Genomic DNA, 27516 nt, shown 5'->3' with positions numbered 1-27516 from the left:
CTGGGAGGACAGATAAATTCCTTTACAGGCAAGAAGAATCTGAGGCATTAAAAGGGGTAGGTACAATGAGTTGAAAGGTGCCGGCATGTATGTGCGGGTGGTGTGAGGTGGAGGGCGTGGTGTGAGCGATGATCCCAGAAGGCTGCGGGAGGGAGGAGGTGGAGAGGAGCGGACACTGTTTGCGGCCAGGAACGAGTTTTGCTTTCCTTTGTAAAGCTTAGTGCTTGGGCCCAGTATCTGACACAGAGTAAGCGCTTGTGGATTGAGCCAAACGTGAACCTACGTTCACTCTCAAAAGAGGTGCTGGGCACCGATCCATCGGTACTCCAGTCAGGCACCCTTGCTATTGTTTGTACTTCGTTCTTGAAGACATCTGGGAAGGGATGTCATGACATGCAAGTGAACTGGATTTAAGTGAGACAGGACTGCGCAAAGGCATTAGCCTCACTTTCTCCTCCCGAGCCATCTGGGTCCAGTGGCCAGATATAGACCGGGGCGATTGGAGATGGCCCTGGGGAAGGGGGGCAGGTTAGCTCGCCACACTCCAGACGGTACTGGGGACAGGAGAGGTGTGCCCCCTATCTGCAGCAGCGCCGCCTCCCAAGGTTTGCAGAGCTAGGAGGGAAGGGCAGAGGAGAGCGCAGGGCGGAGGCACCGAGGGGAGCTGGGAGGGAAGCACCTAGGTCCCGAGCGCCTCGCACCTGAGCCCCACCGGGGGGGGGGGGGGGGCGGATCCGGAGAGGATTGGCCAGAGGGCGGGGTCTACGCCACAAACCAATCAGCTCAGCCGGGGCGTCCTCCCTCCGACTCCGGCCCCCACCCCACCCCAGCCCTCCCTCCCCCTCTCCGCAGCGAGATCCGCCTCGGTCCTTTCCGCCGGCGCTTCGGCTTCTCTCGGCTCTCTCCCTGGAGAGAACTGGGAACTCGGGGAAAAAGAGTTTGCCGCCGCTCCTTCCGGGACTGGGAGGCAGGCGGGCGGGCGGCGAGGGGCGAGGCAGCCGCACGCAGCTGTCGGGGCTGCCGCGCTCACCTGGGGCTGCGAGGCCGCTACCAGCGCCGCCGCCGGACCCTCGCGGGGTGAGTGGGCTCGGGCGCCCGACACTTTTGCCCGGGGGCTGGAAAGGACGGTGGGGGGGGGCGCGCCGCGGCGGGACCAGGGCGTACATGTGTCGGGACAGGTTCCCGCCTCCCGCTGGGAAAGGCGTGGACAGGGTTCTGGGCCCCCGTGCCCAGCTGGGGTGAGAGGCTGCCCTCGGTGGGGATATTTATTTACTTTTTTGGGGGGTGGGTTTTGAGTTTCGGGAGAGAAGGGAAGTGTGGTCGGCTGGCAGGTGGAGGTGTATTTCTTCTCCCCCATTCCGCCTCCTTCCAGCTGGTTTGCAAAGTTGAGTGGAGGTGCAATAGCCGGGGGCTGGGGGGCGGATCGGGGGGGTTAAGCCCCTCGGGAAGGGAAGGCTTAGCTACCACCCCCCCATCCCCCATGTCCAACTCCCTGTAAAATCTTACTAAGTTAATTATGACGCCCTCTAGAGTACGTCCCCTCCCCATTTTCCAGAACGCGCCCCATATGGGGAAGATCGCTGAAAGTGGTGGGGTGTGGAGAGGGGCTCGAGCTGTATTTGGGGATGGGGTGGTCATCTCTGGCGTGTGCGAGTGGTCAGCCTTGGGGGCGGTGTGTGCCAGGACGGGGGCGGGGGGGAGTGTGCTTGGAGGGCGGGGGAGTGCAGAGGGGCCCGGATCCCCCTTCTCTCACCTCTTGCCCCCCTTCTCGCCCCCTCCCCTTTTGTGTTTCTTCCTGCAGGGGGAGTGGCGCGGTCGCCCCCGCCCGGGGGTCGTCCCCTCTAGTTCTCCCCGGACCTGGTTGGCCCTCTGAGCCTCTGCCGCGGGAAGGAGGGGAGTGCCGCTGCTGGGGCTGGAAGGAGGAGGAGGAGGAGGAGGTGCAGTACCGGGACTGGGGGTGGGCTCTGGGGGGAGAGGGGCTCACCCGTCCCCTCTGGGAATATGGCGACTGGTGGCTACCGGACCGGCGGCGGAGGCGGCGGCGGCGGCACCGGCACCACCACCACCACCGACTTCCTGGAGGAATGGAAGGCGAAGAGGGAGAAGATGCGAGCCAAGCAAAGCCCCCAGGGCCTGATTGCGGTCCCCGCGAGCGTGGTGGGAGGCGGAGGGGTGGCTAGTGACGGGGTCGGCAAGCTTCTGGCCGGAGCGCTGGGGGCTCCCCCCTCCTCCGCCTCGCCTGCCCCCCTGGCCAACGAGCTCAACAATAACGTCCCCCCGAGCGCGCCGGCACCTGCTGCCCCCGCCCCCGGGGGCGTCAATTACACGCTTCCCTCCGCCTCGGGCTCGGCAGCGGCCCGAGCCCCCCCTGACCCCCGCAGAGCCGAGGAGGAGCTCCCCAGCACCTCCGCCGCCGGGCTAGCTGCGGCTGCGGGCGCCTCGTCCCACGGCCCCCCCGCGGGGAGCCGAGCCGGCCCCGACGCCGGGGTGCAGCCCCCCTTGGGCGACAGGGTGGAGCAGGACAGTGCCAAAGAGAAAGGGAAGAGCTCGGGCCCCAGTGCCAGGAAAGGCAAGGGGCAGATCGAGAAGAGGAAGCTGCGGGAGAAGAGGCGATCCACGGGAGTCGTGAATATTCCCGCAGCCGAGGTGAGCTGGGGTGAGGAGGAAGCGTCCGGGGCTTCCGCAGCTTTCCGCGGGATCCCTCCCTCCCTCGGGAGCTCCCGAGCTCAAAGTTTTGTCCGGCAGTCCTCCGCCTTCCCTCCTCTCCACCTTCGTGGGCGAGGATCCAGTGATTGGGGGGGAGGTGGGGGCTTCACCCGGGACTACATGGCTTCTTTGAATACTTTTGAATTTGCAGAAACTTTGAAACACGTGTTTGGGGGCATTCACAAGATAATCTGTCCGACCCAGGAGCTTTCCTACACACTGCTAGAAACCAAACCTCTTTTCCCTACTTTAGCTTGCCAGTTTTGCTTGCTACAGTGAAGAGTTTTTGAAGTTTTGTTTGCATTTTTTTTTTAGCCTCTTCCCCATTCACTGTCTACGGCCATCTGTAAGCAAATCTGTGACTTAGTAGAATTGAAGACAGTCATTTTGCTTTGAAGTCCGAGGTTGGGGTGGTTTAACTGCCCCATCTTTTACATACCTATAGATGTGTCTTCTCAGAGTTGGTTCACACACACACATTACCCCCATCCCTTTTTTTAAAAAATAAAATGTTTAAAAAATGAATGAACTGCAGCACTCAGATTTTGTTAACTAAGAAGGTGCGTTTTTAAAAATACAATAATTAGAAAAGTGTGATTGGCCACCCGGAAAATCTAAATGGTGAATTCAGGGCAAGTATTTGGAGGTTGTGTTTTGTTTTCTTCCCAAATAATTTTCAGGGACAACTCAGACTCACGGGAAGCATCAGGCACCTTCCCATTGGAGAAGTGAGAGAAAAAGTTTGATCTGGTGTCGGTCACCGTCCTCTATCCTTGGTCCTTTTTGGGACCAGAGGGGTGAATTTAAACTTTTTGGATATTAAATTCACCCATCTTACTTCATCAATTCTGTCGTTATCTCTTTGATCATATTTTCCATTGTTTTTACTCCTGCAGCCCATTTCGGTATTTTGTTCACTTACTTTGATAATTCATTATACAGCTATGTTAAGTATTTAGTGCTTTTTTTAAAATTGCACTTCGTTCATACCATTTGTGGTAAGTGAAGGTGTAGGTTTGAGTGGACTCCAGTTTTGAATCTCATAGGAATTCCTGAAGTAGAAAAATGCAGCAGTTCTCTGTGTGTTTAAGAGGGAGAAAGATATTTTTTATCAGTCAACAAAACTGTCCTCTGTGGTTTGCTACTTGCACAAAAAGATCTGGTATTCATTAAATTACTTTAAAAGGAATTCATAAGAATGGTAATCAAATTTCTAGGGTTTTTTTTTTTAGTTAAAAATATAAAGATTGTTGGGAAACTGAAGACAAAAGGCTTGAGGAAAACTACATTCCTCAACTTTATTTTTAAAAAAGAGAGTTGATTCAAATGAAAATGGCCTGCTTCACTTTCAAACATTTCTCACTTTTCATCTTTCTGAAAGAGTTGAGCCAAACTACTGTATCTTGGCTGATATTAACATTTTTTTTTTGGTACTTATTTCTTCTGAAATAATTCCCTCAAGCACCATTCTCTTTATATGAAGAGCAATGTTTAGTGGGGGAAATAAATAGGGTGTTATCACGTGAGATCTTGAGAAACATCTTTTGTTAATACCCATGCCCTTAGCTGGAGAATGTAGTGCTGGGAATGTAGATGACTCCAAGTACAATTGAGTCTAAATACTGTGGAATGTTTTCTGTTTGGGTGTTGCTAACTCCCAAATTTAATCTTCCTCTAAAAACAAACAAACCAGGGTACCATTTTTGTCTGTGGAATTTGATCCTGTTTTATTGAGTAAGGAATTGAAGGCTGCCTTCTTTCTGTGGTAACCATGGGCCCTGTCTTTTACATATAGTATGGCCCAACAGCTACAACACTGTAATGTTGTTTTGGTTTTTTTTGACGGTGCCTAATTATTAGCAGGCTCAGGACTTGGACTCCCAGGATTTGTAGTGGTTTGCTTTTTAGAGATAACTTTTTTTTTCCTGTTAAATCACTGAGAGGTCAGAAAAAGGAACCAGATAAAATAGAAACTTTTCAGGTGAGGAGTTTGGATAGAATTGGGTTGTTGCCCTTGGAAGGTGTGTTCCATTTCTATGTTAGAGAAGTCTGCCTTGTTAGGTTTTAGTAATGAGGATTCTGTTGGACATGTAAAGAGTTTCTTGAGTTTTGTTGGTTAGGTGCTAAAATACCTATGCCTTACATCTTGACTTTCAAGTTGAAGCTTCATAAATCTGAAAATTTTGATGTTAAGATTCTAAAATAGACTTAGTTACATGTCAGGCTAAGGCCAACTTCTCATGAATAGTTGATAAAATCAGCCTGTTTGGTGACACATTTATTATGACAACTTCTACTGTCTGCTCGGAGAAATTCCTTCTGCCATCAAATATCTGCAAAGATATTTGACTATAACTGTAAGGTTGTAGGCAAGTGAAGATAGTTAATTGAGCAGATATTTATTTTGGGAAAAACATGGTAAATTGATGAACTGGAAAGCAATATTACCTGGTGATTAGGACAGAGGTCTGTAACTTTTTTCTGGTTGTTCATTTGATTTTTGATAATGTTATAATTGATCATCTTCCAACGTATTTGTGAATCAGGTGTGCTCTTGAGTGTATGTATGTTAATATATGTGTATGTGTGTATGTATGTAGGGAGGTATCCTGGAGGAGGCATTATGGCGTGGACAACAGAATTGCTGGAAGAGTTAAGAAGACTTGGGTCCATGTTCTGGCTGTGACACATACTGGTTTTGTGACCAAAGTCACTCTCAGTACCCTCAGGCAACTCTAAGACTGATTTTCAAAGCTGCTGTGCTTTGATAGAAAGAATTTCCTTACTGGGAGTTGCATATACCAATGAAATCACAGATCTAGCCTCTTCCCACTTCTCCAAAAGAGAATAACCAGATCTTTCTTTCTTTCTTTCTTTCTTTCTTTCTTTCTTTCTTTCTTTCTTTCTTTCTTTCTTTCTTTCTTTCTCTCTCTCTCTCTCTCTCTCTCTCTCTTTCTTCCTTCCTTCTTTTCTTTCTTTTCTTTCTTTCCTTTTCTTTTTCTTTCTTTCGAGAGATCGTCTAAATATCTTCTGGATCTCTCTCTTCCTCCCACTTACCCATTATAATACTGAGCTGTTTTTTAATGCTTCCTTATTAAATCATTCTTTAATCACTCCCTCTCTTTCCCCACACTGTGCAAAGTTTTGGAAACTTAAGTGATTTAGGTGATAGGAGAACTGTAAAGAACTGTGGACTCTCCAGGGTCCTAACTTTCCAGTTTGAGGGAGGTACTAGATAATAATACAAAGAGGTACCACACTGTGCTACATAACTTTTTGCCAAATGAGTGGTAGAAACATTATATGCTGTTGAACTATGAGGTGGGAGAGATTGTATTGAGCTGTGAAGGATTTATGGAAGAAGACCTTTTTATGTTTGAAAGAAAAAAAAGATAAAAAAGCAAATTGCTTAGTAACTATTTGAAATACAGCTGTTGCCATATAAGACATCTGAAGAGGAGAAAGACAAGTTGATGGGATCTTAGTTTTAAAAGGGAAAGAGGCCCAACTCCTTCATTTTGCAGATTAGTAAACTGAGGGCCAGAGAAGTTGAGGAGGGGGTACAATTTGCCTGGTGTCACTGATAATAAGCAGCGAAGTTGCTATTTGAACTGGTCCTTGGTTTAATTATGTAACCTGTAACATTATTTCTTTTTGTAATTATGTTTACAGACTGAGTGTTCTAGGACTTTGGTCCTTAGAGTTTTAAGTCAGCTTTAGAGGTGATCTGAGTTTAACTCCCTCATTTTATAGATGAGGGTGCTGAATTCCAAAGAGGTTGACTGACTTGACCAGTGTTACGTTGATAGTGGTAGAACAGAACCAGAACCCAGTTTTCTGGACTATCAGGGTACTTGTAGGGAAGAAAAGTCCACCTCATAGGTGTGAAGAGATAGGAGATAAGACTTCTTTGGTATCCTGGTATGTTTTTCACTTCTAAACTTCCTCTTTATGACTCTCTTAAGGTTTTGATCAGAAGTGATCTTTGGAGTATTGATATATTAAGAGAGATTTGTATTTCACTGTCCACAAGCTATTGCAGACATTCTCTTCTCTCCTCAAGCCCCCATACCTCTCTCATCTAAGAACCCTTGCCTCTTACTTTAATTGGAAAAAAAGAAAAAGGCATTTGATGTGAGCTCTTTCTTCCGCTATTCTTATCTCAAAATACCTTAAAATCAACTCCTCTTTTTTCTTATCCACCAGTTTAACAAAAAGGTTTTCCTTTCTCATTAATGCCTACTTGATCCCATCCCCTCCCATCTTTAGGGACAGATTGCATCCTATGTCCACCTCCTATACCTGGAAACTTCAGTCTCTCCAGCTGGTTCCTTCAGAGTGTCTTCAAACATGCCCACCTTCCCCACCCTTAAAAAAACCTTCACTAGACCCTGTCATCCCCTCAACCCGTCATTCTGTATCTCTTCAGCTCTGTTTCAGCCAAACACCTTGGAAAAAGCCGTCCAAACTCAACCATGTCCATTTCCTCTCCCATGATCTCTTATTTGTCAAAGCTTCTCAGTCCTCCACCTTTCAGCTTCATTTGACATTACTGATGACCTCGTCCTAGATGTAGTCTCCTCTCTAGGTTTTGGTGACACTCTCCTCTTCCTGCTTCATTTCCTCCTTCTCTGACTGTTCCTTCCCTGTCATACTCCCTAATTGTAGGGGTTCCCCAGGTCTTGGGCCTTCTTCTTAGTGTTCTTTCTGTAACCTCAGTGGCTCTCCAACGGCTATCTCTATCTAGATGATTCCTAGATCTAAATCTGTATATCCAGCTCCAGTTTCTTCCCAGAGCGCCTGTCTCACTCCAGTCTCAGTTGCCTTCTGGTTATTTCAAACAGCATGGCCGACAAATATCTTAAATTCTAATGTTTAAAATGGAATTCTCCCCACATAGCCAGTCATGCCAAATCTTGTTATTTCTACCATCACAACTCTCAGTCAACCTCTTCCCCAGCGCTCGTGCATGCGCGTGCGCGCGCGCACACACATACACACACACACACACACACACACACACACACACACACACGTCAGGCCTTCATCACTTTAACCCTGATTCTTCTAAGGCTTTCCTAATTGTTCTGATCTCTAGTCTTCCACTACTCTGGTCCAGTTTACATTCTACTGCCAAAATAATTTTCCTTAAGCAGGGATCTTGCCATTTGTCTCCCCTCCTAAGCCAATTCCAGTGGCTTCCTACTGTCGCCTAAATAAAATATAAACTCTTGTGTTTAGCTTTTAAAGCTCTTTCCAGGCTGGCCCCAACTTATCCTTCCAGCCTCATTAGACATTACTCCCCCTCTCTCACTCCGTGATGTGACCAACATCCTGGCCTTTTTCCTTTTTTTTGCACAGGACATTTTTGCATTCTGTTTCTGTGCCTTTGTACTAGCCAGCCCCCTCCTCCCCATGTCTGGAATGTACTCCTGCCTTAACCTCTGCCTCATAGAATCTCTCTCTTTATGATGTAGCTTGGGGGTTATCTTCTGCATGAAGCCTTTCTTGACACCCCCCGTCCCCATAGCTGTTAGTACCCTCCTTCACAAACTTCCTAGTCTATTTGTATTTATTAATTCAGTATTTATGTATATGGTTTTATTTTTTGCTCTAAGTATATTAATTTTGTTAAATATTTACTAATTACATTTTAAAAATTGTTAACATTTAATTTTTTTAAAAGTTTGATTTCCAAATTCTCTCCCTCTCTCCTGATCCTTCTCAACCCCCCTTGAGAAGGAAAGTAATGTGATGATTTTTATGTACATATTTTTATATACACTTGTATTTTTCCATCATTAGAATGTAAGCTTTTTGGTGAGCAGGGATAGTGTCATTCTTTGTACGTAGTACTGTTCTTTTTACTTAGTATATATAGTACATTCTTTGTACTCCCAGGGCCTATCACAGTGCCTGGTGTGCTGTAGTTGTCTAATAAATTCTTGTTTATTGGTTGTAAATAGCTGAATGAGAAAAAAGAACAGTGAAGTTATAGAATCGAGCAGTAATTAATAAATTAGACTAAAGACTAAATCAAATCCAGACAGCTTGGCTTGGTGGGTTGAGTCCTCACATATACTTACTGTATGGCACCTGGGTAAGGCGATTGATTATCAGGGTGCCAAACAACACTCTAAGATTATAATTGTAGAGAAGGTGCCCACCTTCATTGATAAAGGGATTTTCCTCCCTTGGGAGTGAGGGAAACGTTTATTGTCAGTTTTCAAAGTATGGTCCTTGAACCCCCGGAGGAGTCCCCACGACCCTTTCATGGGGTCTTCAAGGACAAAGCTATTTTCATAATAATACTAAGATGTTATTTGCCTATTAAAATACTCCCTTTTCCAACTACAGATCTGTGTGAGTCCAGATTTTCTTCATATACTTCACCCAAAACAACACATTGCAATTGATTGGAGAAGCGATGAGAATCCAAAGCCAGACATTAAAGAGATTAGCCAAAATGTATAAAACAAGGCCACTTTTTTCCACCAATTTTTTTGTTTTGGAAAATTTAGTTATTTTTTCATAAAAATGTTATTTATATTAACATGTAATAGATTTATTTTTACTTGAAATAGATTTATTTTTACTTGAATTGCTAAATAAATATTGTAAAAGCGTATTGCTTTTCATTTGTGTTATGATCAGCTTTATAGCTGTCACCTCGACTCTTCATGATCCCCTTTTAGGGTTTTCTTGGCAAAGATACTGGAGTAATTTGCTATTTCCTTCTCTAGCTTATTTAACAGTTGAGGAAACTGAGGAAAACAGAGGTAAGTGACTTGCCCAGGGCCAAGCAGCTAGTAAGTGTCTTGAGGCCAAATTTGAACTCAGGAAGATGAATCTTCCTGACTTCAGGCATGGCACTCTTATTTATTGTGCTATTTACTTAGTTGCCCAAAAGTACTTAGAGATGGTAATAATTCAGTTGATATTTCTTAAGCAGTTGTAGCATCAGTACTTAGTAGGTCCTATAAATCCAAATAGCTTTAAAAAAAAACACCCACAGCACCTTTTGGAAGGGCCATTATTTTCCAGACTGTCTACCTTTCTGTGTGATGAGTCAGGAGAGAAACTATTAATGACTCAGAGCTGGAGAAAATTGGACCTGTGAAAAGGATAGTTAGGCTACACACACTAACATTACTGCGTTAGAAGCGTGAAACCCATCTCAAGGGCTCTCAGTTTTTTCTTTTGATGTTATGGATTCGTTTTCGATGGATTGCGTTAATCCTTAGTGTCATAAAAGTATATATAGATGACATAAAAAAGTGTACGGAGTGCCAAGAGTACAAAGGTTATCTTCCTGGTAATAGACGGTTAAACTTGCTGCTCCAACTTTAGTGGAATTAAGAAGATAAAAAAGTGTGGATTGGATCAGGCATCTGAGGCATAGCCGTTCTTGATCAGATAGATTCCATTCCTTTAATGGATAATCGTACTCTGAATACTTTCTTTACCTCCTCTTTGGAGGTATTATGCTGCTTATTAGCAGTGGGCTCCAGGTGGGCCAGGAAGTGGAGATGAAACATTCATGTTCCTTGTGAAAGGATATTTTGGAGGAAAGCAGTTTGGTATTATTGGTAAAAATGAGAATTGGAGATTTTTCTTCCTCCATGTCAGTCTCCTCACTTTTTGTTTATCATAAATGTGAACCATATATGCCATATTTAATTGGCAATGTTAGAATCTGTGGTTGAGGCAGGCAGTTTGTAAATAGCTATTTACATGTGCCAGGTTGTTTTTTACCTATGGTGCCTAGGAACTTCAGCATCCTAACTTAGTCATTCTCCTTTGATGGATGAAAAGAAGCCTTCCTTGAGTGTCTTGCCAAGGTATTCTTTATGACAGTCTCCTTTTCAGAGGAGAGAGGAGTATATAAGCAAACTTCTTACCTGCTGTTTACAGTTTTGACTGGCCAGGTGTTCTGTAAGGACCCTTGAAGTGACAAAGCAGTTATGTAATTGTATTCCCATCTTCACCCGTTCCTTTCCCTCCCCAGCCCCATTGTTGTTTTCAGTATTAGACTCATAGGGGTCATTTTCCTGACCTTCATGCCCCATCTTCATAGCTACCATTCCTCTAAACACAGACCGTTTTGCATATTTTTACAAGAGCACTTAAATGATTTACTAGTTTGTTTTCTTGAGAGGAAAAACAAACACACCAAAGACCCGAATGACCTTATTTCAAAGGGGAAGCTAGTAATACTTAAATATACTGAAAGGGGAAAAAAACCCAACCCATTGATGGGTCTTCCTGTGGTCTTAAGACTGCTTTGCTGGTGTATCTTAAGTATTTATTTTCATTAGAATAACAATTATAATGTTGATAAGATGATCTTTAGAAAAAGCCTAGGCTTTGGAGTCAAAGGACCTGTCATTCTGTATGACTCTGGCCTTGTCATTTAACTGGAAGTGGTTTCGTCATCTGTTTTTGGTTTTTTTGTTTTTTTGTTTTTAGGCAATTGGGGGTAAGTGACTAGCCCAGGGTCACACAGCTAGTAAGTGACAAGTGTTTGGTCCGAGGCTGGATTTGAACTCAGGTCCTCCTGACTTCAGGGCCGGTGCTCTATCCACTGCATCACCTAGCTGCCCCTTGGTTTCATCATCTGTAAAATGGGTTGGACTAGATGGACTTCTAGCTTTAAATCTATGATTCCATGAACTCTTTCTTAAGGACGGAATAATGGAATTTCAGACGTGGAGGGGACGTGACTTTCAGGCCAGGTAATACCTTCACCAAAATTCTAACTATAACAAACCGGACAAGTGATCTTCCAACCTGGTCGCAGTGAGGTGGCTCGGTGGATAGAGCACTGGGTCTGAAATTAGGCAGACCTGAGTTCAGATGTGGTCTCAGACACTAGTCACTTAAGCTCTTTCTACCTCAGTTTCTTTAGCTGTGAAATGGGGATAATAGTAATGCCTACCTTCCATGGTTCTTATTAGCAGCAAATGAGGTATTTGTAAAGCACTTAACACAGTGCTGACACATAGTAGGCACTTAATAAATGCTTGTTTACTTCTTTCTTTTGCTTGAGCCCCTTCAGCATGTAGGAACCCATGATTTTCTGAGCATTCCTCTTTTGTATAGCTTAAATTTTAGGAAATGCTACCTTTAGGAAAGCTAGCATTTAAATTTCAATTCATTGAGCGTTTATTAAGCTCCTACTGTGTGCAAATGGCATGGTACTAGAGGTATTAAAAGAATTTAACCAAAACAGTTTTTGTCCTTCAGGAGCTTGGTTTGTGCTAGCTATCTGGACCTTGTACTAGTAACAATTTGAAGGCACTTTAAATGAGGAAAACACTTATTAGAAAGTAACCTTCCCTCCCCCAACACTCCCATCCATTCTTGAACTTCTGATATAAATTCTTAAATCGTTCCAGCATATTGTACTGTTCAGAACTGCAATATATGACCTCTGTTCATCTTGGTGAATGTTTAAGCTCTTATGTCTGGCTGGTAGTAGATACCAGGAAAGACACCATCACGTTGATGAATGCACAAGTGGACGTTAGTTCCTTTATGTGGCTTTCAGGACAGCCGAGAAAAAGAATTCATTCTCTGACCTTATGGATCATGTCTTCAGCCATTAAACCATTCTGCTATAGGTAATGGCCATTTATTTTCCTTTGCCTTTTCAGGCTTCCTCCTAAGGCTGCTCGTAATTATTTTGGTCCTCTCACCTGAGTGGAGAGAATCATAAGCATCTAACAGGAGAACCAGTAAGACTACACATTCTGAGGGGCAGCTAGGTGGCACAGTGAATAGAGCTCTGGCTTTGGAGTCAGGAGGACCTGAGTTCAAATCCAGCCTCAGACAGTTAAAACTTGCTAGCTGTGTGACCCTGGGCAAGTCATTTAACTCCTATGGCCTTACCAAAAGGCAAAAAATGGAAAAAAAAAAAAAGAGACTGCACATTTTTGTAGGCATTCAGCAAGTGTCTTTGAGGGCCTTACTTAAAAAAAAAATCAACAGACTTTTTTTATTGATCCCCTTATGTTTTTAGATCATAATCATTTCTGGATCTATTGCTGAAATTCCTTCCCTACCTCTCTGCCTTGTAACAAAGTAAAACAATTAAGCAAAAGCAGAGGTTTAGAAAGACTAGAAACTTGGTGACTCAAAGTATTCCAAGGTAGTCTTTTGAAGTTCCCAAGTATAGATAAGTTTATGGACCACCCTATCTTTTGTTTATAATTAGTAACAATTGAACTGTGTCTCATTTTTAAGTTGTTGCTTGATACTGCTTTGATAATTTTCTTCAATTTTATGTCCTGATGACAGTGTAGAACTTGATATTTGAGTATGTAGTAGTACAATAGCTGAATCACCTACTCTATAGACTCTTCATAAAGGATGCACTTTGAAGACCCAGATGGAGCCAGGGTCTGAACCTCTTTTGCATTGTAGAAGTAGAGCCAGAAAGAGTTTTGGAGAACATTTGATACAATACCTTGAGGAAAATGAAGTCCAAGACTTCTCAGGTCTCACAAGTAGTAAGTCAGTTAAGTAGCACAGGCAGATTTCGAATCCAGGCTTTCTGACTGCTATGTCATGCCAGTTTATGTAGTTATTTACATGCTGGATTATTTTGTTACAAATGGTGCCTAGGAACTTCAGTATCCTAACTTAGTCATTCTCCTTTGATGGATGAAAAGAAGCCTTCCTGGAGTTTCTCAATTTCTCAGTTTCTGAATCTGCAAAATGGCCCTCCTGGACTAAATGAAGGGACTAAAGCCCTGTGAAATCTCTGAAGAGACAGGATTTGTCTAAACTGAGAGAAGAGGAGAGGAAATGGTATAGGATGTAAGTAAAGCACATACAAAGATGGATCAGTGATAAATTGAGTCGACCAGGTAGAAGCCGAAAGTCCCTTTAAGGGAGCAGTGGGAGAAAAATTGGAACAGATAGGTTAAAGGCTTGGAATGCCAAGCCAAGTAGTTTTCAGTTTTATACTGTGGGTCCTGGAGAGTCATGTCAAGTTTTGGGGGCAATGGCAGGTGATCTTTACAGAGTCTTTTGAATGTTAATCAGATGCAGTGAGTAGGATGGAGTACATAGTGAGGAGAGATCTTAGATGACCAATAGATCAGATGTGAGATAAGTCTAGAAGGGAAATGCTAGATATGAGAAACACATCCATGTTAGAATCACAGAAATCGACAATTTTAATATTGAATTGTTTTAGAAGAGTTCCTTAAAGATTTAGTCCATATTTTATAGATGAGGGGAAAAAAACCCATGAAGGTCACATAATATACAGAAGCAGGAATAGCCATTGTGTCTTCTTACTCCCAGAATCCTGTGTGTATTGGAGGTTTCCCCAATGACATGGTAAGTATCTGTTTCCTCACTGTCTTCTAGAGTAGCTACTACAACTCCACATGCAATGATTACTCTATAAATGTCATCTGACCAAAAAGAGAGGCAAATATTCAGCTGTCTATTGCTTTAATAAATATTCTTTAAAGAAAAGTTTATAAGTAAATGTTTTTTTTTCTTTTTAATCCTAAAAGAAAACTGGCTGCTTGTCTATGACTTACAGTACTAGACATTTGCCTGGGTGATTGAGAGGCTGTGACTTTTAAGGGGGATGCTTGAATTAAGGTCTTCCTAACTCCAAGGCCATTCTTTTATTCATTACACCACATTTCCTCTTCTAAGTTCTCACAAATTGGATGCAAAATTTAGTCATCAGTTTTCCCTCAATTCTTCTGATCTTGCAAATTGTTAAAAACTTTCACCTTTTTGCATCAGTCGGACTGGTCACTTCACAAATCTTGACCCATTGTATAGTTTATTGATATGTTGATATTAAATGGGGAACACGTAAAGTTAAGGAGTGAATTACCCAATCCTTGCTGATCGTTGGAGGCTTAGAATTAACACTGTCTGGCAACTGAATTCTCTCTGAGATAATCAGCAGATTAGTTGATTTATTAATCAACACAAGCATGATCTGTGAGCAGAGGCATCAGCTGTGGAATGGTTACCTGAGCCTGAATCCTCTGTTTCACTGCCCACGTGATCTTGGGCAAATAATCTAACCTCTTTGGGTCTCACTCATTGTTACTTGTAAAATGAAAGGAGTATCTTTTCACTGATAGTTACTACAAAGTTAGATGGTACAGTAGATAAAACGTTGGACCCAGAGTCAGGAAGACCTGAGTTTGAATCCTGCCTCAGACATTAGCTGTGTGACCCTGGGCGAGTCACTTAACCAATATCTCCCTCAGTTTCCTCATCTGTAAAAATGGTTATTGTGAAGATAAAAAGAGATAGTATTTGTAGAACACTTTGCAAACCTTAAAATGCTAGATAAATGTTAGTTATTTTTATTATTACTTATGAGACCTTTAGCTTTCTGGGTCTCATTTTCCTCAAAAAATAGGAGATAAGATTAGGCAGCAGTTACAGAAAGAAAATTTGTAATGGTCCTGATGTGACCAAAATATATCCAGAAGCCAAGAGCTAGGAATATTAATATATAATCTAAGTTTATTTATGTACTATATTGGAAATTGTTACACGTTTGTTAAGGGAAAGTAGAATGATAGATGTTTTACCACTGGTTAAAAAAAAATACTTTCAAAACAGAGGAGTTGAAAGTTTAGAATTAGCCAGTGTTTTCCTAGTACTGTCCAGGAGAGAAGAGAGAGAGATATACGGTATGATTTTTCAACAATTAAAAATCAGTTTTTTCAGACAGAAACTTCTAGAGTACAGAAATTAATTCATTAATCTACTAGAGCTTAATGGAAATATCCCTTGAGGACATCCAATTCCCTTTGTTCTAATTCTAAGCTTACTAGGAAATCTTCTTATTTTGATATTTTGGTCTCCTGAGCAGACTTTATCCACCATGAGGCAGCGTCCTGCACTGATAATCGGCCCTGTGAGACTGGTTCTCAGGCCAATTCTTTCTCCCATTTTAAATTAATAAGCACATTCTGTTTTAAAAATTAGTCTCTCATTAATTTGCTTAGCTTGCAGGAACTGGCAAACTGATTTAAAAAAAAAAACACATCCAGTATTTGAATCTGAACTTGGATTCATAGTTTCCTTCTGCAGTCCCACCCTCCTCCAAGAAGTGGTTTTGCCTTAAAACTCAGCCAGCAGGCGGGCCCTTAAACTTTGTACCATCTTTCAGGGGCAGTATAAACAATTAATCACACACTGTCTTTTATTGCTTCCTAGTGGTTGATTGCATGCTGGACCGTGGCCCCAGTTAGATTCAGCCCTTGTGGGGCAGGAACAAGGGTCCTACTTCCCTGTCTGTCCCTTACAGTGCTGAGAACAGGATAGATTCTCAGTACTTATCATCATAAGGTAGTAACACCACTAGCTAACATCTGTTTAGCTCTGAGGTTTGCAAAGGCATTTTGTGCATGTACAGTTTTAGTGTGCCCTTCTGTACTATCTCATTTTATCTTCATTTATAATCCTTTGAAGTAGGTGCTGTTATCATCCTTCCAATTTTACAGATCAGAAAACTGAGACAGACAGTTGTTAAGTACTTGCCTAGAGTGCCACAGTTGTTAACTGTCTGAGGGTGGGTTTCAGCTTGGTCTTGCAGTACAGGTCCAGTATTCTTTTTCCATTGACGTCTAGCTGCCAAGGTTCCTAGATCTCCAGATGTAAGGGGGCTCAGGAGATATCTAATCCTACCCCCTTGACTTGCAGACACATGAAATTGAGGCTCAGAAATGTCATAATATGTTAAAGGTCGTAGTTCTAAAGCTAGAAGGGACCTTAGAAACCTAACTCCCTCATTTTACAGATGAGGAAACTGAGGCTCAGAAAGTTCACAGGATCATAGGGTTCACAGATCTGGAGACAGAAGGAACCTCTAGCTTCCTTATTATACATATGAGAACAACAGTAGAAATAGGTGGAATAAAGCAATTGCTGCTCACAAGGACCTTGCTATCTGCTTCTACTATTTTCTTATTTGTTTACTTAGCTTATCAAAGAGTTCTCAATATGCCATGGGTATATGTGTATATATATACATATATATTTATTTATTTGTAATTTACACATATGTAGACAAGTGTAGACCCCAATATTGGTTGATTGCCTAAGTATTTGCTTTGTTACAATAATAACCTTGGTGACTGCCAGTAACCCCTTTTGATTATTTATCATCCAAAGGGGGTTGGAATTATATCCTTTCCACTCTGTGGCTGATGGTGCACACACCTGGATGATTAACACCACCAAGCGACAGCAATTCTATACAGGTGCATCAGGGAGCCTTCATTTATGCTGACCATCACCTGATAATTAATTTACATGTAACTCACGGAGCCCTGACAGATCTTTATAACTAAGGCACACTGTCTCCTTTTAATGTCTTTTTCCGAAGTTGCTATTGAAAAATGAGCCCAGTTTGGTTTGTTCTTCTAATGTCTGTGTACTAGCGAGGGACCAGCATCGCAGGATTATAGAATTTAGACACTGTAGAGTTCAGGTAGTTTGCCCCAACCTTCATTTTATAAATGGGAGAACCGAGACCCAGAGACTTGGGTTTTGGCCAAGGTTACCTAGGGAATAACACAACTGGGCTGGCTTCAGTTTGTTTTCGGCTGATCGAGGATTATCAGAGTGTCATCTGGCTACCTCTGGGGATCCCTGAGACCTTTGCGGGGGTCTTTGAGGTCAAAGCTATTTTTATAATAATACCCAAGACATTTTAATTTTTGATAAAGTAAATATCGATAGTTATAAACCATAAATAAAAGCTCTTTGGGGGTCCTCACTTTTAAGAGTATAAAGTTCTGAGACCAAAAAATTTGAGACCCACTAGTGTAGTGTCTAGACTTGTGTTAAAATCCTGCCCCTGACAATTGCTGGCCATGTGATCGTGGGCAAGCCATTTAACATCTCTGTGTGTCCTCATCTGTAAAACCAGGGAGTCAGATAAGCTAGCCTGTCAGATACCTTCTTCCAACTCTAAGATCTGATCTTCAGATATCTGATCCTATGGACTACATTGTCTCTATCAGCAGCCTTCCCTGACTCATGCGCTCAAGTCGGAACTGATATCTTTCTATCAGTTTTATTTTTATTCCATGTTAGAATAAATTAATTTGGCTTGAAGGTACTGAGTATTGTTAATCCCTGACACATATGCAGTAACCAAAAATTAGGGTCGCAGAAAGGTACCTTAACCATTTCTAGTAAACAACAAACATTCAGTTGGATAAGATGAACGCTTCATTTGGCAGCTGCCAAAGGATCCGTTATTGATGAGGGAAATTCAGCGCTGCCGCTTCAGAGAGAGCTGATTCCTTCAGGCAATTTCTGACTTCATGCATTCCTTAGTTTGGATTTCATGAAGTTGGTTTCTGTTATTTGTATGAGGGATGAAGGCTTATCCTGAGAAATGAATATTGTAAATAGCTGAGACTAGATGAATCTGCCAAAGATGTTCTGTTTTTTAAAATAGATTTTTGATAATTTTTTGTTTTACGTCACCAAGATTTCCTCTTTTATTATTCCCCTTCCTCCTCCGAGAGAGCCATCCCTTATAATGAAGAATTATACTTGACTTTTTTATGCTGTGACCCTAAATGAGATATCAGGGAGGTTTTGTAACCTCTAAACCTGCATTTGGTACCTTAAGTCCAATCTGCAGTTACATTGGTTTTTCTTTTTGTCCTGCTAATGTAGATGACATACCCTCCTCTTCTTATCCAGGCCAATGCTCAGTGTCTTCCATAAATCTTCCATAAAAGAGGTAACTCACCCACTAGAGGCCCTGCCTTTATTGGGGCTGTCAGGGGACTGTTTGTATTGTCCAGGCACCGTTGAAATGAATAAAAATGCAAAAATTTGTTTCATAAAGCATTTTATTAAACATTTATTATGGGTAAGGGACTGAGCTAGATCCTTGGGAGACAAAGAGAGAAAATAATTTCCTGCCCTTAAGTTTTTATTTCTGTTGAGGGGATAGGACATTTATGCAATTGAGTAAATTCTGAGCAGTTACAAAGTAAATAGAAAATGATTGTTGTGGAAAGCGGGGGCAGGGCATAGCTCAGAGACTCTATCTTCTACCTAGATTTCCCATGGGCATGTCAGAAACAGCGTGTCCCAGACCCAAACTCATCTGCTCTCCTAGATACAACCACCTCCTGACTTCTCTGTTTCTTTCAAGAGCACAGTGATTCTTCTTAGTCACCCAAGTTTGTAAACAAGGAGTCATCTGGTCTCCTGACTCTTCCTCCACCCCTTCTCCACCCTCCTATATCCAATCAATTGCCCAGGCTTGTAGATTCTATCGCCAAGTACAGTCTCTTTTGCATCTACCTCCTTTTCCCCACCCCCAACATGACCACTTTTGTTCAGGTTCATATCACCTCTGGCCCTGCCTATTATGGTACCCTCCCAGTTCTTCCTTGGTCAGACTTCCTTCTGCAATCCCTCCTCCTCAGAGCTGCCACAGTGATACTTTTTTTTTTTAAAGGCAATTGGAGTTAAGTGACTTGCCCAGAGACACACAGCTAGCGTTATGTGTCTAAGGTCGGATTTGAACTCAGGTCCTCCTGAATCCAGGGCCGGTGCTTCATATACTGTGCCAACCTAGCTGTCCCCACAGTGATACTTCTAAAGCCCAAGGCTGACCATGTCTTTATCTTGCTTAAGAAGCTTCATAGTTACCCTCTCAGACCAAATATGATTGCTCTCTAGCATTTAAAACTCTTCAGTTTGCCTCCAACCTGTCTTTCCGCAGTGTTTTCACATTGCTTCTCCTTGCATACCCTACTTTAGCCAAAGTGGCCTATTTGCGTCTTCCCCATCTGTATGTAACCTTTCCCAATTATGTGCCTTAACGTGGCCTTTCTCCCATTTCTGGGATGCTGCCCCTCCTCATTTTTTCCTTTGGGCATCTCAAGCTGCCTTCAAGGGCTTTCTCCTTCAAGACACCTTTTCTGGTTCTTTCCAGTTATTAGTAATTCTTCCCCACCCCCATTACTTTTTTTTTGAAGACAATTTTAGTGGTGCCTTGTTCAATTCATTAAATTTTCTGCCAGTATTCCTCTTCACACCCTTTTCCAGAGAGCCAGCTCATACAGTGAATAATCTTTTTAAAGAAAAGAATGCAGAGAGAAAAAACCTAGCAAAATTGATCAATATATCAAAAATCTTTGAAAGTGATGTACTGACTACCACACCTATAGAACTCCCACCTCTGTAAAGAAGTAAGGGTGGGGGCCATCTTCTCATATCTCCTCCTCAGGAGCAATGCATGTTGTTTGTCATTTTGCAGCATTCACTTCTGATTGTTTTGTGGTTATTGCTTCCATTACATTGCTTGTAGTCATGTATGTTATTTTCTTTGCTCTGCTTGCTTTGCATCAGATCATGCCAGTCTTTCAGTGCTTCCTTGTATTTATCATGTTTGTAGTTTCTTATAGCCCAGAAATATTCCATTATGTGTATGTTTCACAGTTTGTTTAGCCATCCTGTACATTGATGGACTTCTTGCTTCTAATTCTTTGGTATCACCAAAAGGGCCATTATGACTATTTTAGCATATGTGGTGATTTTTCTTATGAATAGGTATTCTTGGGGTGTAAGGCTAGTGGTGCAATCTTTGGGTCAAAGGATATGGACATTTTAGTCACTTTGTTTACATAATTCCAGATTGCTTTCAGAAATAGTTATACTAATTAGCACTCTCTGTTTTGTATGGATTTTGTATTTATTTCTCCGTGGAGAATGTAAGGTACTTGAGGCCAGAAACTTTTGTAGCCCAAGTCCCTAGAACAGTGCCTAGCTTATAATGTTAGCTTAATCAATACTTGATCTTATTTTTCCCATTGAGCTTAGTTTCACAGTTGTAGAGAGCTTTTTCGGGAAATGAAAATAATGGCTTCATCCATTATTTCTCATTGAATGGGGTGCCATCACTACTCTCGCTGTTGGAGCTGAAAGAGGCTTTTGTCTCTGAGGAGGCCTCACTTCCCAGCTGATTATTCTCTTCCCAAAAAATCTTCCTTGTCTTCTGCCCTGCTGTCCCCCCACATCTTTTTTGGGGGGGAGGGGTGGAATTAGGTGCTACATTTTTTTGAAGGTCCTTCAGGACCTGCCTGTTGCCATCATTCACTCCCAATTTAGATTTTGACCAGTCTTGTAATTATTGATCTCTTTTCTAACCACAGCTAGCCTGAGAGTAGATTTGGACATGAGAGTAGGAGGATCTGATTAAAGAAAAACCAAAACATTAAATAAATTTACTTTAAGGAATTGATAGATGTAGGTTGGGTGGGGAGTAGGAGAAAAAGGAAGTTTGGTCATGATTACCTTTAGAATAAAATAATCACAATGGGTGGACCTTAAAGTTGAATATGCCTTTAATTCTTTGACATTTTTTTTGGGGGAAAAAAATTGCATTCAGAAGTAGAGTTTTAATCTCAGCAACTTTCGTCTGTGGGGTTTTTTTTTTAAGGTGGAATATAGAATTTATAGCCAGTCTTTTTGGCATTGTATCAGACTAGGAAAATTTTGGAGTGCCAAGGGTCCTGAAAGATTATAGATTAGTAAACTGAGTCCCAAGGAAACTAATTAACCTGCCTCAAAGGCCCAAGAAAGAGAGGTAATGGTAGAGTCACTTGTACTGAATGAAGCCTCCGGTCTCTAGTATTCTTTCCCTAGTAAATATAACTGCCCTTGGTGGAAGAATGGAGGGATGAAACCAGCTTCTCTTACATTGATTGCTTGTCCTAAGAATAATAATTATTCTTATTGTCTGCAGCAAGTGTCCTTTGACTTTTTTCCTCCCTCTCAAAACATTGTCATCAAGCATTTTCTTAGTAGGTTTGAAATGACTGTCTGGCTCCTGCACTTGAATGGCATACCTACTTTTGGTTATACCTGGTTAGGACATTGCAGCTAAATTTAAAGCCAGGTTGCGCTTGCCTCTTTATATAGGAATAATGGAGATGTTTCACGTTCATTAACTTCTAGATTTTGTTGTGATATCAGACCTCATTGCTGTGATGAAGGCTTTTATTGTGTCATCAAAATTTGACCCAGTTAAAAGTGAGTTTATATCATATGCCAACTTTCTGATTGTTACATTAGGAAATTAGACGTCCAGCATTTTGAAACATTAAAAAAAAAATCATTTGATAGTTATCCACCGGAGTTGAAAATCTGTCTAGGAAAAATTAGTATTCAGGAAAAGATAGATTCTGTCTTTGAAAACTTGTAAGTTGATTTTTTTTTCTCGTGGAATACAAATGCTTTTCTGTTGTGTTTTTCTCTTTTTAAATGAGGCCGCTTCGTTTTTAACATGTTGCTTCTTTTTATGTTCGCACTTCCCATCATGGCCTCTTCTTATAACAAAAGAAAGAAGTAAGTAAAATCAGAGGACAAAACCACCATTTCTTTTTTGTTTTTTTTTTGTTTTTAGGCAATTGGGGTTAAGTGACTAGCCCAGGGTCACACAGCTAGTGACTGTTTTGTGTCTGGTTTGAAGCTGGATTTGAACTCAGGTCCTCCTGACTTCAGGGTGTTCTATTCACTTCGCCACCTAGCTGCCCCTAAAACCACCATTTCTTACAGTATCTGTGACATCCTGTATCCGTGGACCCCCTAACTCTCTACCAAGAGGAGGGATGTCTGTGTCAGTTTCTGTTCTCCTGATTTGAGGTTCTTCATGACAGTTAACCTGAACAGCCTTTTGGTGTTATTTTCATCTACATTATTATAGTTTCTGGTGTATGCTGTTCTTCTGCATCATATTTCCTATATTGTAAGAGACTACTTATAATTTCTTCTCTGTGTAATATTCAGAATATTGTATTCTTCCTTTGCCTAGCAGAATGCTTTCTGCTGCCCAGCAGAATGTGATCCCTGTGATCACATTCATTTGTATGGTCTCTCTAGTGAGCAGACCTCATCAGCTCATCTGTGCCTGACTGTCGTGTGACTCATTCATGTTTTTCCATAAGTTTGCTACAGGGGGTCCACCCAGGGTTCTACGGTCCTTCTTCACTTTCTTTTGGCATAATTAAGGAACTAGTGGAGGATTAATTCCTGGGATTAAGTCCCATCGGAGGTGTCTGAGAAACGTAGGATACTTATGTAGATGTGAGAGGACTCCAACCAACTAGCATATGCCTAAATATATCTAAATTTCCTTCACTTGTAAGAATAATACTGTCTTCCAAAAAAAGATGTATTATTATTTTGGTGAATGCTATCTGAAGTGTCTTGCTTTATATCTGGAAAGAAAATGATGTTCAAAACAAAATTCTTCAAAGACTTTTAAAGTTTATAAGCAATATTTTTTTCCCAAGGTTGTTTAACTGGGAAAAGTGTAGGTGGATAATTATTTCCTACGCTTTATAACGTCACAGGAAATCTTTCATTAGGATTGAGGATGCTCAAAAGGCACTATAACTTCTGTTATGTGGAAAAATGTGATTGAGAGGCGGGGTTAATGCAAGCCCTTGGTTGTCCCTCAATGATCGTTTTGTATTAAATTTGAGAGTCACGTGTACATAAACAAAATTGAAGGTTGCTAAAAATAAGTCGAGGCAGGATATTTCTTCATTTTCCCAGTTGGGACACAAAATAAGTTTTCAGAGCTTCTAAAATTCTTTGCAGGAGGGGAATATTCCGTAAGTGAACTAGTGTAGTCCATTCATTGCTTTAATAATTTTTAGAGAAAATAACAGGAAAGTGTTTCAAGTATAGCCTTGAATGAAGCCAGAAAGATTGTGAGTTCATATCCTGCTTTTGACACATGCTGTCTGGATGATTCTAGGCAAGGCACTTCAGTGCACTAAGATTCTAAATTATAAAGGAAAGAAAAAATTGAGCTCCATTGGTAGTGGGAGATTCCTTATCTGGGAGTTCCTTACACTAACAGAATTGCTGATGCAGTCCTTGTCACTGTTTATGGGGTGATGATTACAAAGTCATTAAAAAAATTTTTTTTGGCCAAGTGGATGGGGCACTGAGCTTGGAAGCAGGAAGATTCATCTTCTTGAGGTCAAATGTGGCCTCAGGGCACTAGCCGTGTGACCCTGGGCAAGTCACTTAGCTTGCCTCAGTTTCCTCAGCTGTTGGGAGAGGAAATGGCAAACCACTCCGGTATGTTTGGCAAGAAAACTCCAAAAGGGTCATGAAGAGTTGGACACAACTCAAAAGACTGAACACACATAATTGGTTCATCCAAATGAGTTTTGTCTTTCCAAGTGGTCACCTTGGGTGGCTCAACCCTTGTTTGAATGATGTTGCTGTTGTCCAAGATATTTTTGGAACTCCTTTTTTGGGATGTGTTTCAAGCTTAGTTGGTGAGCCACACGAGAAACACAGCCTCGTTACTTTATATGACCACATCTCATTTTTTGACCAGAAATGGTATTGCCCGGATTAATCACTTCTCTTTTCAATTCAAGTGATTTTTTTTGGTAGTTTCAAAAAGTGAGGCAGTTGCAAAGTAGATGTTTCAGGCACTGGTAGTCCCTTGATAGGAGCCTCCCAAGGTGACTATTTGAAGGGGGCATTTGCATGTGTAAGTAATGAATATTTATTAAATAACAAAATCTGTACCATGACAGATTGGTAGTGCTATGACCCCTATTTGCTGAAACATCTTGCTTTATAGTTTTTTTTTAATCTTTTTCCAAGTCAAGATTCTGTTGATTATTACCAGAATACTGCCTTGACTTCCAAGAGATCCTTCTGGTCTGGGTAGTTCTTTCTTTTTTTCTCACCTAATGACAGAACAGAAAGATAAATAATGAAAAGCCTAGGTGCTTTCACCGGGTTTGCCTGTATCCCTGAATGTGACAGGGCAGTTGATTTCAGAGAAGCTATTCCTACCTTAGGTACATAGAAATCAAGACCTTTGTGCTTGTGTTAGGTGTTGCTGTAGTATCTTTAGAATTTTACTTTCTAAAAATAAAACTGAATCAGACTGCTTTATTATTTAAGAAAGATAATTCCTATAGAGAAGAGATTAAGTCTTATTGAGGGTGTGGAAGTGTTTCTGGGTGGCACATTTTGCCAGGAAGAAAGGGACCTCCTCTTCCTCTGTTTCCCCACCAGTGTATCTTACTTAAATTTTTGGTTATGTCAACTCTTTGAGAAATTGAAAGCCAAATATAAGCCTTGGAATTAACTTAACTCTGTTAAGGTGGCACAATAGATAAGAGTGCCAGGCCTGGAGTGAGGAAGACTCATCTTACTGAGTTCAAATACAGCCTCAGACACTAGCTGTGACACATCGGACAAGTCATTTTAACCCTGTTTGCCTCAGTTTCTTCATCTGTAAAATGAACTTGGAGAATGAAATGGCAAACCACTCCAGTATTTTTGCCAAGAAAACCACAAAAGGGGTTACAAAGAGTCAGACGTGACTGAAATGACCAAGTGAACAAAGATAGAGAGTGGGACTGAAATGACTGAAAAACTACAATAAACTGTTAAGTCCTGGAATAAATTTCTACCCCTTCCTTTTAATTTAGGGAATTTTGTATTTTTCTTATAACTTGACTGAAGTAGCAATCCTTTCCTGAAAAGAATGGGAAAATTGCCCCCAGAAGATTTGTTAGATGGAAAAATATGGATTTATTTAAAAGTGTTTTCTCCTTGCTTAAAAATAGTTAAATCTTGGAAGATTGAAAGTCCAAGTATAGTACGTTAAGTGGTACTAACTGCAGTTATCTTTAAGTGATAACATTTAATTATTCCCTATAGTCTTCCAGTCAGTTTTTAGACATTAAAAATACAAAAGGAAGACTGGTGCCTAAAATTATAGATGAAGGACAAGAAAGTGTTAATTGGTGTTTATCATGCTGCTTCAAATTACTTACATTCACAGAACCTTCCATGCCTGGAAGGGTCTATCATAATCATGCAACCCGTCATTTTACATAGGAAACTTGAGTCTGAATAGGTGACTTGTCCGTGGTCATACACCTCATTAGTGGCAGAGCCACGTCTTGTAAATCTGGTTCCTTGACTAGGCCTGGCTTCTCTTTGTGAAGTTGGGCTGGATACTTCTTTGGTGGTGTGTTTTTTCTTATGTAAAATGGAGCTAATTTTATGTAATTAACTCCTGGAAATGAATTTGGGCATTCAGAATACTTTGATTCCCTGCATGGGGATCCCTGCTCACGTTAATACCTGAGCCAACTGCAGTCTGTCTCATCTATCCTGTGCAATTTTGGGTATTTTTCCTCCTGTAAATTCTATATAGGGAATCTCAGTGTAGTGGAGGCTTTCTTCTGTATCTCTTTGTATAAAAATATTGTGAAACTCTTAAGCTGTAATCTCTTATATCTTCTTCTCACTGCAAAACTCATCTATCTCCTTGGTTGGCCCCATATGTCTTTGGTGATATTCTTTGCTTCTTAGTAATGAAATGGAGCCTAGTCAATATATACCCTGCCTAAATTTCTTGGAACCCATAAGGAATTAAAAGAAAAATTAAAATATTTTTAAACACTTCTGTCCAGTTTGTTAGAGACAGCATGACATAGCTGTGGGGGGGGGGGAGAGAGAGAGAGAGAGAGAGGCAGACTGACTGACTGGTTGGGGTTTGGGGGAGTGGACAGAGCTCGAGAGCCGGCAGCACCTTTTAGATTTGAGTCATGAGTATGAGATTTCAAGTCCAGTCTCTGACATCTCCTGGCTGTGTGGCCCTGGTCAAGCCACTTAATGTATCAATTTCTCAGAAAACTCCCAGTTGAAGATAAGTTAAGTTCCCTATATCCATGAAACCAGAGGTAGCCCAGTGTATATAGAGCTGGGCCTGTAGTCAAGAAAACCCAAGTATATGTGTGGCCTCAGACATTGGCTATGTGACCCTGAACGAGTCACTTTACCTCCGTTTGCCTTAACTGTAAAGCAGGGATGGTAATTATAGTTTTCTAACTTCCAGCTCCCAATTATTGCTTTGAGGGTCAAATAAGGTAATATTTGTAAAGCATTAGCACAGGGTCTGGCGCATAGCAGAAGCTTAATCAGTGCTGATTTTCTTTCTGTCCTCTCTGTAAGTGGCGTTACATCAGTGCTGTAAAACTGAAATAGAGAAGAGCCCTGGAGGCTTATTGACTCAGAAAAGCACATGAGCATTTTCTGTGTTTTATTGTGTTTTTATTTATTTTGTTAACTATTTCCCAATTACATTTTAATCTTGTTCAGCCACGCTCTGGAATGTTTTGACCACATGCTGTGGTGTTTGACACCCTTAGTGTATGTAGTTTTATTTGGAGGTAACTATTAATTGGTTGGCTTGGCCTTTCTCTAAGGAGAAAACAGTACCTAAAACAACAATAGTCTTTGAGGATACCTTAGGAAGAAATTCTCTTACTCATCTTTCCTTATATAGTCATCCTCATAGTAAGAGAGAGAGAGGGAGGGAGGGAGGAAGAGAGGAGACAGAGACATAGAGACACAGAGAAAATGGGTTATTTAAGTTACTGGCTGCCCAGGATGATCTGCCCCTAACTCTCTCTAATTCATTTTTCTAAATAATAAATGCTACAAAAGAGGATTTAGGTGCATGTGAAATAGTAATATTGTTACTTCAGATATATAACATGGGAGTATTCTATAATAAAGTGAGTCATGGTTTGGCAAATGAACCCCGGGTTTGTTCAAGTTTCTCTGTAAAGAAAGAGACAGGGAAGTTGGTGTTGAGGGAGAAACAGAGAGACAGAGAGAGAGCAGGGGTGCAGGGAGCTCTAATCGGGAATCCCTTCCTCCAGCCCTGAGGATGCTTCTGAAACTATGCCTACAATTTGTGGAACTGGGCTTGATGGGTGG

The 27516-nt window shown here is 41.6% G+C and overlaps 1 protein-coding gene across 1 annotated transcript in view; it reads left to right on the top strand.

The window, feature by feature from the left end:
• The first annotated feature begins 1929 nt into the window (after positions 1 to 1929).
• Positions 1930 to 27516, top strand: part of PAWR (pro-apoptotic WT1 regulator) — a 140950-nt gene continuing 115363 nt past the window's right edge. Inside the window, exon 1 of the mRNA XM_020993470.2 lies at positions 1930 to 2646. Within this exon, the coding sequence (XP_020849129.1) occupies positions 2002 to 2646 (645 nt within the window). The 5' untranslated portion in view covers positions 1930 to 2001. The remainder of the gene's footprint in view (positions 2647 to 27516) is intronic.

The sequence above is a fragment of the Phascolarctos cinereus genome, unplaced genomic scaffold (assembly GCF_003287225.1).
Source record: "Phascolarctos cinereus isolate Bilbo 61053 unplaced genomic scaffold, phaCin_HiC Scaffold_1;HRSCAF=81, whole genome shotgun sequence".
NCBI lineage: Eukaryota > Metazoa > Chordata > Mammalia > Diprotodontia > Phascolarctidae > Phascolarctos > Phascolarctos cinereus.
This window is presented reverse-complemented; position numbering and strand designations above follow the sequence as displayed.